General features: G+C 39.6%; 2 protein-coding genes across 2 annotated transcripts in view; one reads left to right on the forward strand and one right to left on the reverse strand.

The window, feature by feature from the left end:
* The window catches only part of LOC102201021 (uncharacterized), a 37,266-nt gene that overhangs the window by 7,805 nt on the left and 18,778 nt on the right, over positions 1 to 10,683 (reverse strand). The gene's annotated exons all lie outside the window — the stretch shown is intronic.
* On the forward strand, positions 1,226 to 10,643 carry LOC102201306 (membrane-spanning 4-domains subfamily A member 8-like). The gene is made up of 7 exons (XM_005750937.1): positions 1,226 to 1,336; positions 3,733 to 3,930; positions 4,584 to 4,700; positions 9,011 to 9,067; positions 9,360 to 9,497; positions 9,773 to 9,895; positions 10,055 to 10,643. The coding sequence occupies exons 2-7, from the start codon at positions 3,754 to 3,756 to the stop codon at positions 10,118 to 10,120; spliced, it is 678 nt and encodes a 225-aa protein (XP_005750994.1). The 5' UTR covers positions 1,226 to 1,336; positions 3,733 to 3,753; the 3' UTR covers positions 10,121 to 10,643.

The following is a 10,683-nucleotide window of genomic DNA, read 5'->3' on the forward strand; positions in this document are numbered from 1 at the left end:
AAAGAAAGAAAGAAAGAAAGAAAGAAAGAAAGAAAGAAAGAAAGAAAGAAAGAAAGAAAGAAAGAAAGAAAGAAAGAAACACTCAAGTAAGCTTCAGATACCTGAAAATTCTACTTAAGTACAGTGACAAAGTATGTGTACTTCGTTACTTCCCACCTCTGCAATCACCACCAAAACACGCAGCACAAATCCCGTCAGTGATTCATTTTCTTGTAAACTTTTGGAGGATTGGCGCAGTTACGATTTTCTGTCACGTTCACCTGTTTCTTAAAATTTTAGCAGTTTCAAGCTTAATAACAATAGTAGTTATTTAATACTTTAATGCCATCCAAAATTAATTATAATTATGTTGTAATAACACACTTCTTGGAGGTTTTCTGTGCTTCCACTAAAATCCTACGAACAGTCATTAACCTGCATTCCTACAACAATTTGCTGTTTCACTTAATGCCTAAATAAACAGATAAAAATCGGCGCTTTGATTATTATAATCTGTTTCCTTATCCTTAGGTTAATGTAGTGACACGTCTGATTTCATATGTGTCCACCAGAGAGCAGCGTAATTCTTTTCAATAGTCCCAAATTTGATGAAGCCTCATAAAAACGTTTATTTGCTAAATTATTGTCATAAATTATCATCATTTATAAAAATTGAAAAAAACAACACAATGTCAAAGTAATATAAAAAAGTTTTGCAGATGTTTATATAAATATTTATAATATAGTTATAACCGGAGTTCATTTAAAATATTGCTAAATTAGTCCAACGTTTTTCATCGTGTTGTTCCTTTTTGCTAGTGAGGGTAATTCTTCTATATTGGATTATTTTCAATTATCAGTGTGTTTAACTGGACGTTGAGCAAAGGGTTCATTTGTTTATATCTTCCGTGTGGGCGGAAGAACAACGGGCAAAATTTCGCATCCAATAACAGCTGCGCAACAAACATACAACCAGATATTAATTTGGATCTTGCTTGCTTTTCTTCTGCTGTGACAAGTCGGTTTTTGTTTTATTTTGTATTGTAATTTAGGTTAATGTGACGTAATCATTGGTAAACAGGGGCTGGAGATCAAAGCGGGCCTGTAGGACTAACTTGGAAAGCTGCAATGCGCTCCGTGGTGCCAGTCAAGGGTGGAGCTGTATTACTGTAATAGTTGAATTACGTCATACTGCGTCATATTATAGTGTCCAGAAAAAAGACTGAGCAAAATCATAGCTCGATTTTCCGGAACAGTCGACGCAGTTTCGCTCCCTGCCGCTGGTAGCAGCGCAGTCACTTTCAAACATTTACAGGAGTAAAGTCGAGCTTCTTCAGAGTTTCGAGTTTTCTCTCTGGTAGGTAACAGCACTTTTCTAATATGAGGAGGATTTAAAAAAAAAGTCCAGACGATTCCAAAAATATCAACAAAGCTAATGAAAAGAGAATTCAGTTCAGAATTTTTCATGCAGCTTTACGCTGTTACTTAATTTCACAGGAAGATGGAATTACAGTACAATCTGTCTGATATTTGTTTCATGATTTCTCAGTCTCGGTTTCAGAAATACTCTCCAATGCCACTTTATCGAGTGCATGCTGCTAATAGGAGCCCCTTTGCATCAGAGCTGGTTTAATTCTGCCTGGCACAGATATGCTTGCGATTATCAGCCTGTTGCTTCTACTCATTCAGACGTTGTATTCAGACTGCCTTGTCCCAGAGAAATGTCACCCTGATTTTAATTAGTTATGATGTGTAAGCACGTTTGCAATTCCTTCTGCAACTCAGCACGTCAGCCTCAATAATTCAATTCAATCATAGCACTGAATTGATGCTTTTGACCTTTATTATACAGAGTGCCAACTCTTAATGAGCACAACTGGAATGTGTATAAAAAAAACACATAAAAACAACTTATTTAATCATTTTATTCCTAACACCTTTGTTAAAGCTCAAAGCAGTCTGGCCATTCTTCTCTGACCTTTATAATAAACAAGGTATTTTTCTCTCATAGACCTCACTGAATTTGTCATTATGGACATTTTTCTGTAAACCTTAGAAATCATTGTCTAAGTAGATCATCAGTTTCTGTAATATTCAGACCAGCCCATTTCTTACCGAAGACCACTTAAATCACCTTTCTTCACTTTAACCTCAGCAGGTCATCTTTCCAATATCTGCATGTTTAAATACTTTAAAGTGCTTTCATTAGATATTTCACTAACAAGCAGTTTAATGGTTAATAAAGTGACTGTGAGTGTTTTTCTTTAGTACTGTTATTCAGTTAATCATCATCTTTATCTAATATTTAAATGTATAGCACATGGACAGCAAATGTAAACATAACTGCATCACTTTATGTAGTAATTTATTTATATACAAGTTATTTTATTTAATTATAATTAACAGCCATTCAGTATAAGTTACCGTTAATGGAGCTCACCTTCATTATAAGGTGATTTTATAAGAATTAATATAAGACAATAGTGTGACAGGGTGTGGTTGGTAGCTCTGCTGCAGAGGAGGAGTGAAGCAGTGGGTTCAGGGTGTGGTGTCAGGGAAGGCTGGTGTTTACAGTCGACGAGCATCATCTAATCATGCCTTCCCTACTTCAGTAGTGGCCGGGCCGGAGAGGAGAAGAGCTGCTGGAGCAGAGCACTGGTGCAGATCTGGAGCCGAAGAAGTGTGCGCTGGAAAGTGCAAAAAGTGATATTGTAGCAAATAAACAAAGGCAAAACGCACGTTTCTGCATCATGTCGGGTCCTTTGGGTTACAGTGGTGCTGAAACCCAAGCTCCCCAGATGACCCCCCAAGCAATTCTGGAGGTGTTCCAGGCAACCACGGTTGCATACTAGTGGAAGCCCAAGTGGCGGCGCTGAGCCTTCTCACAACAGTGTACGTGTCCTTTCTGACGTTAGGAGAGCCATCGTGGACTGATTGGGGCCCTCCCCTGAGGACCATCAGCGCCCCTTCCAGATGGGATGGGAGGACTGGCCCTTGGCATTCAGGAGGCTGCATGGCGCTGCAGCACTGTTTTGAGAGTGTTTTGCAGTTATGTTCTGCCATACAAATCTCATGAAGCATCACTTTGAAACGCAGGCTGGTGTGATGGTGTGTTCGCACCACTACATGTTACCTGAGCACGAAAGACAAATTGTGCAAAACGAACTGGCAGAAATGTTAAAGCTGGGAATAGTAGAAGAGTCGCACAGTGCTTGGTGTAGCCCCATAGTTAGGTCTATATGGTTCTGTGTGAAGTATTGCAAGATGAACGAAGTGCCACCATTTGATGCCTACCCAATGACCCAGGTCGACGAGCTCCTGTGTACATCATTGACTGCCCCATTGTGTACATCAGCTGAAAATTGTCGGAGCATGAGGCCAGGTACGGTACATTAGAAAAGGAGTGCCTGGCCATCTGGTGAGCGGTCAACTCCCTATTTCAGTAGCGGCAGGGCTGGAGAGCTGCTGGAGCAGAGCACCGGTGCAGCTCCGGAGCTGGAGCAAAATTCGCTGGAACGTGCAAAGAGTGCTATTGTACAAAGAAAAAAACGACAAAGCACAAGCTTCTGCGTTGTGTCAAATCCTTTGGGTTACAAATCGGTATTGAGGGAATTAGATTTTTTATTTTGTTATTTGCACAAGTTAAATAAATGTTTTGTCTTAACACTTCAATGAGTTCAGCCATTTCTCCACAGCTGGGGCCTTAATGTGATTCAGACTATGTTCATTTTTTTCTACTCTTCTCTCTTTCAGTCTCCAGGATCTCAATTCAGGATGTCTGTCACTGTGTCCAAGGTTGATGGAGTCACTATACTCACCTTGACCTCTGACCCTAATAGCCCTTGGCCTCCTCTGTGCCAGATCCTCAAGAACCTTTGCAGCAGTCCAGTGTGCTGCAAAGTGTCTCAGCACCTGAGGCGCCTCAAAAGACCTTCTGAGATAGTGCTGGGGGTGAGCTACAACCTTTAAAGCTTCAGATAAGCCTCCAGATGTTGTATTAAAAATGCAAATGAACTGCTAACTTAGTCTGATACACGTTTAGTTAATATTCTTTTAATGAGCTTCTTCTTTGCACCCACCACATACTCCTTTTAAGGCTTACAGACAAACTCACTCATCCACTTGTACATTTAAACATTCAGGAGATAAAACGCTGTCAGAAAGCCTTCCAAGAAGACAGAGTAAAGGTAAATTTTATGTGTATGGGATGCCACCGGCTTTGTATCTGTGTCATGTTTCCTTACCCCACGTGAGTCTAACTCTCTCACTGACAAATTCATTGGACTTAAAAGTGAGAAGCTTTTATCCACTGTGGTTTAAAAGAGGGCAGCACTTCACTTCCACCATCAGGCTGGGGTCTTTCCGTGTCGAGTCTCTCCAGGGTGTACTCTGCCTCTCGTCCTAAGACAGCTGGGATAGGCTCCAGGCCCCCTGCGACCTTGTAAAAGGATAAGCAGAAGAGAATGGATGGATGGTTTTAGAGTTTTCCCATCACACTACAGAAAAAGCCTGAGAGAAAGTGCTCCAGTATACAGCATATCCTATGACTGGTGTTGAACACCACATCATCACATGTTGTTCATTCTGTGCTTCTTCTTTCTCAGACTCTGCAGATTATGATTGGGCTTCTCAATGTTGTCCTCGGATCAATCCTTATAAGCCAACACGATGGATCATGGACCATGAGTTATACCGGCTATCCTTGTTGGATGGGAGGGTTGGTAAGCAAGCTAAGCAGCTTTTTCCTCATGTTTTTTGAACTAAGATTGGATCCACATAAATAAATACTACTCAAAGGAGCTGCTGGAGAAACTTTTTGCAGCGTATTAGGTTAACTGGTAACAGGGCAGAAATATCTTCTCTGGGCCAAAGCTAATTTAAAAAGCAAAGTGTATAACTGTTCTGTGGTCAGACGAATCAAAATGTGGAAATAATATACAAAAACATTTAATTTCTTCGAAGGAAGTACAGGAGAAATATCTGTCTTTTGAAAAGATTTCATTTGCTTCGGCAGCGCTGGACCTCTCTGTGAAAGCAGCCATGTGGCTCGACAAAAAGCATGACCCTGAATCGGGCAATACAGTTTTATATCCCAACAATAACACATTACTATTATGACTTTCTTCTTCTGGAACTGACGTGGCAGTCCTGTTGTCACCCCTTGAATCTCTCACGTCTGTTCACATCCTTCATTATCTGCTCCTTTCCTGGAATGACACAGACAAAAAAAAAACCCCTCCCTGCCTTGCTTTGATATTATCCTGATACCGATTTATTATCTAAGTTTGGGACATTCTGTTCGGACTCACTTGGCCCAGAAAATATCATCCTGACTGTTATTTGGTGTGATGAAAGACCCTCTGCGCTTTATGCCAATTCTCAATATTTCAGTCCAGACATGGCACTGACAGAGGCTCCCGACCCTCAAAAACACAGAGCGCCAACAAGTTTATGAGTACATGTGATATGTATATAAAAATATCAAAAAACAGCTTCATTTAATCATTTTAGTTGTTCATTTGTGTCTTGTCAAGATTGTCCTTTTTCAGTATAGGTTTAATTACAGCAGTTTTTAGTGGTTCTGGAAACTCGCCTGATAAGAAAAGTTGACGATCTGTAACAGGTCTGACTCTAAAGTCTTTGAGACCCTTTTGAAAAATCTTGTTGGCAGGACATCTAAACAGCAAGAGGAGGAGTTCAGCTGACCTAAGATGTCCTCCAGGTCATTGCTGTTAATAGGGTGAAACTGTTTCATGGTGTTTAAACTGTTTTTCCATGGACAAGGTACATATCCTGAATCTGCTGTTGATGTTCCAATTGCTTGTCTAATCTTTTGGATTTTGTCTGTGAAGAATTTGGCAAAGTCTTTGCAGGCCATGGTCGAATGAAGTTCAGCTGAAGTGAAGGCCAGTTGGTTTCAGAGATTTCAGCTCGCCGTGCCCTGCTTGTGATACGTCCTCCCCCTTCCAGGAAACATGATTTATGTCATGTTTATGTCACAGTTTTATTTCTTGGTCACATTATCTGTGCTCCTTAGCTGTGTACTAGCTTGCTCATCGCCATTGTTTTGAATCAATGGCGAGGTTGTTTCATTTCTACACAGTGCATTTACCTCCACGTTTACTTCTAAGCAATGAATTTTTGTCTCCAGTACTGCAATCTTCTGCAGGAGGCTGTGGAGAAGGGAGGCATCTTGTTGCCAGTTAGCCTAGCGGTTAGCACCTTTCACTTCACTGGATAACCGGTGTTCCCAGGTGTGCTGTCAGATCTAGGCAAACTCAAAAAGTCAGGTAGAAGCTCCAGGTGTTGTAGTTTGTACCCCAGTTCTTTGTGATGACGTTTGTAATTTTTGGGCTTCAACTTGTAATTTGTGGTCTGGATCTTGGATTCTTACTTGTCTTTCTTTTCCTCTTAGCATCCAATAGCACATTAGTGATGGGATTTCTGGCTCTTTTTAGCGAACCGGCTCTTTCGGCTCCCAGCCGGCTCTTCAGGTTGTTTTGTTGCTTTAATTAATTTAATTATTATTAACAACAATATAAAATTATGCACAAAGGAATTACTAATGTAAAAATGGTTTTATTTATATATATTTATATCTAAATATATACGGTGGTCCCTAGAGACAAAGCACGTACAAACTCCAAAACACATTTCTAGCGTTAACTGAACTTCCAAAACAGCTACCTAGATCACTTAAATTACACAATTGAAAACATATGTGTATTGTGTCCAGATCACACGCTGCACTGCCGTGCTGCGCCGTCTTTTTCGCTGACATTTGTGTTTGCGCGTGCGCAGTGTGAGAAACTGCGGTGACACCCTCACAATGGTCGCGAGGACAAGCGATTGATGATCGGGAGCTGGTCGTGAGGTGTTAATCGCTTCTCGTTACCCCACGTATACTACACGATGCACGACGCACGATGAAGGCCAAAATTGGGTCGATCGCCAAAACGGTCGCACGACTCAAAAATCGGCTTAAAATGGGCCAAAAATCGCACAGTGTGAGCCCGGCATAAGAGCCGTTTCGTTCACGATTGACACACCACTTTAGCACATATCTAAGGTTGTCATCACGTGCTCTCGCTTCTTGTCCATTTCCTTCCTCCTGATTTTCTCCCTTTTTTCGTCCATTCTGCTTGCTCATATTCTTCATTAGCTTGCTTCTCTATTTGGAATATGGTTGCACTCCTGGCTGTTGCCCCCACCCAAGACAAGATGCTATATCTAGGAATAAGGACTCACTTACTTGCAGGTCTAATTATTATTTATTTCCTTTACTTTGCTCTTATGTTTTTTCTCTGTTATTCTTTGAAATTTCTTTATCAATTGCTAAGAATTAGACCTCTATTAGAAAATGATGACAATGCAATGTTTTTCTCTTTTCACAAAACTGCAAACTTCAACTGTAAAGAAAGTAATACTGAAATAAAACTGCAAATGTAATTATTCTCATTTAACGCAAGGAAAATCAGAGCAGTGCAACCCAGCTGGTAAAAAAATTCCAAAAACAAACACACTGTACTAAACTAATAAAAGATGAAATCAACAATGTCAAAATGTAAGAATTAACTAAAAAAGAATCTGTATCAATACTTGATTAGAAATTAATCAAACAAAAATAAAAGTCAATTTAGCAATCGACTTAAGAGTAATTATCTTCAGAATCAAAACAAACAAAAATGAAAATTAATTTAGAAATTGACTCACGCAATTAACTGTATATATGAATCCAAGAAAATCATATCTGACAAACATCCATTATAGGATCAAATGCAAAAACAAAACAAATGGCCCCAAGACTATTTACTTGTCATCAACTGATGACAGAAATGAATCCCAAGATCAAATCCAAGGATCAGAAACAAACAGCAGTTACTCTAAGAGTGTTAACTGATAACTCAATTAAATGATGAAGATACAAAGTCCAGATACAAAAACAAATAGCAGTTAACTCTACAGCAGTTTACTGATAACAACTAATGACAGATCATTTGTTTCACACTGTAAACTGTAAAGCTGCTACGTTGGTCATTTTGAACCGCTTCAAAGTCAGTTCAAAATTTCAATTGTAAATTTTTAGACTGTTATTAACCATTTTTGCCTCAAAGTGTATATTTTACTCCTCTTACCTCAGTCTCAAATTGTACATATATTTATTCTACTCATTCTTACTCTTCCTATATTTATTGTTGTTCTTTTGCACTGTATAGAACTGGAGCCTCTTCGTCTCATCTCTCTATATACTGAACTGTATATAGCAGAGGTGACAATAAAGTTTACTTTGAGTGGAATTGAAAGGTCAAACTGCAAAAACAAATACCAGTTAATGCTATAGCTGTTAAGTGATTGCCAAACAAAAATAAATGTCAATTTAATATTTATCGTCAGAAACATCTAATTGTTTATCAAACAAAACAATTCCTCATTATCTGCTCCTTTCCTGGAATGACAGAGATCATGACCACTACTCATGCTAGTTCCTTCATCTGGGTAGGAATCTTCTCCAGGACCCAGGTCAGGTTCTTTTCAAATATTTATCTATTGGTATTACATGCTGCATCGTCTCACTGCATGACTATTATGTAATATCTCCTTCGTCTTCTTCTGTTTTACTGGCAGTTGGCAACCCATTTAATTAGAGCAGGTAGTTGTACTGTCTTCTAGTGGAAGAGAATGTAATTGTTCTGCCCGTTACTCATGCCAGTTGCTTAGAGTACGAATTAGGTGGAACCAGATTATCTTCCATGGCACACCTGACCATTTCTCACAGCACACCTGTGTGCCACAGCACAGTGGTTGAGAAACCGGGGTTCAGAGTATGTAGAGTATCAGACTTGGTGTTTAAGACAAATCAGGAGGATCTTATGAAATCAAATGTGTTTTATTACTGGAAATCGTAATCCCTTACTTCTATGGTTTTATTGATATATTGCAGTTTCTTGTTGTCACCTTAGACACATGATGTGTCTCCTCGTTCAGTTGGAGGAATGTAACTTTATTGTCTTTGTTTTTTTGTCTTGTGTAGTTCATCATGTTTGGAATTGTCAGCATTTTGTCTGACAAGTATCCAAGTCCATGTCTGGTGAGTAGTTCAGATGTACCTTAGAAGGACAACTTGAATTTCGTGTGTCTTCTTTTTCCTGTTTAAGTTGAAGATATGAAAGTAGAAGTATACTATTCTATTTCAATATACAAGTTTACACCAGGTCTCATGTATGCACATCTATGTATATGTATTTATGTAGGATGGAGCTGCAGAGCTTTAATACCAACCATTGCAAGCTTTCCTGCACTGACTGACTGTAAAACTTTTAACCGACCCTTCTAATGTCTAAAATTTGATTTTACATTAACTGACCCATCTTGTATTTCAGGTTATCGTCAATGTGATTCTGAATCTGACTGGCGTTGCTTTTGCCATTGCAGCTATTGTGCTGTATAGCATCAGTGTATCTAATCTATATTGGCCGGAAATGTGTTATGAATGCTACGGCGGCAAAACAGTAATTATGGTAAGTGCAGTTAAGGTTAGTTCAGGTTCAAATACCTAGCTGACAAGTGGAAAATATATGGTTTTAATTGTTTTGTAGATATAATCACAGGTTTCTGCTTCTGAAATCTGTGGATTTGCAGCTGGTAATCAGATAGGTTTTTGACTGTAGGAGGATGTTGCGATCACAGTCACGTCTGTACAGAAGTCTCCGCCCACTCTCCGGTCAAAGGGTCTGAGCCTCTGATCCTTTTATTACTGCAATAAAATTGAGCACTGTTGTTTGTATCCCAACAGATGCTCTACAGAAGCATCATTGCTGTGCTAATTGTGCTGTCAGTCCTGGAGCTCTGCGTCACCATCAGCTCAGTCGTCTTGGGGATCAAGAGTCTGAAGAGCAAAGAAAAGGGACAAACCAAGGTAACAGACTAGCATCGCAGAAAATGTTGGCTGTAAATGTGGAGGGTTTTTTTGTTTTTGTTTTGAGTTCTTGTGTGGAAGTTTATGAATATTTGGTGACTTGCTCAAAAGCCAAAAAGATTTAGTGTCATTTTACTTCACCAATCTTTTCTTTTTTAGAGCACTGATGACCCAGAGCTCTACAAACCACTTCTCGAGGAAGTTACCACTAAGCCTACAGTCTGAATGTAATTGTGCTGTGAGGAATTGTAAGCATGTGCCTTCATAGCTCTGACTCTGTACTACGACTATATTGGTCCATGTTACATAAAAATAACGGAATCTGTTGCACATTTCATCAGCATTTGACTACAGACGTGAGGGCTGTAGGTCTTTAGTCATTGAAGCTGAGGCACTAAGGCAACACTGTCTATATACTTTTGGCAGTGATGTTATTATTTTAGTTGTGACCATCATGGATGCAATGTGTTTTAGTGGCGAAAGCAATCACTTCTAACATTATAACTATGCTTAAAAAAGTGATCACATTTTTAAGCATAGTTATATTTAGAATAAACTTATTTAAAATTTTATAATGATATCTAATTTGAAGGAGGCTCCAGGGCAGACCCAGGACTCACTGGAGAGATTATATCTCTCTGCTGGCCTGGGTGTTCCCCCGGACAAGCTAGAGGGGGTGGCTGGAAAGAGGGAGGTCTGGCTTCTCTGCTTGGGCTGCTGCCCCCGTGACTCAGCCCCGGATAAGCGGAAGAAGATGGATGGATGGATGGATGGATGGATGGATGGAT

The sequence above is a fragment of the Pundamilia nyererei genome, unplaced genomic scaffold (genome assembly GCF_000239375.1).
Source record: "Pundamilia nyererei isolate P.nyererei 1_Seehausen unplaced genomic scaffold, PunNye1.0 scaffold00294, whole genome shotgun sequence".
NCBI lineage: Eukaryota > Metazoa > Chordata > Actinopteri > Cichliformes > Cichlidae > Pundamilia > Pundamilia nyererei.

Bases quoted from the DNA above. Each gene is read 5' to 3' on its own strand.
- LOC102201306 (XM_005750937.1), top strand. From the start codon at position 3,754: ATGTCTGTCACTGTGTCCAAGGTTGATGGAGTCACTATACTCACCTTG. The intron at 3,931-4,583 runs GTGAGCTACAAC...CTTCTTTCTCAG, and splicing joins CTTCTGAGATAGTGCTGGGG to ACTCTGCAGATTATGATTGG. The intron at 4,701-9,010 runs GTAAGCAAGCTA...TGTCTTGTGTAG, and splicing joins CTTGTTGGATGGGAGGGTTG to TTCATCATGTTTGGAATTGT.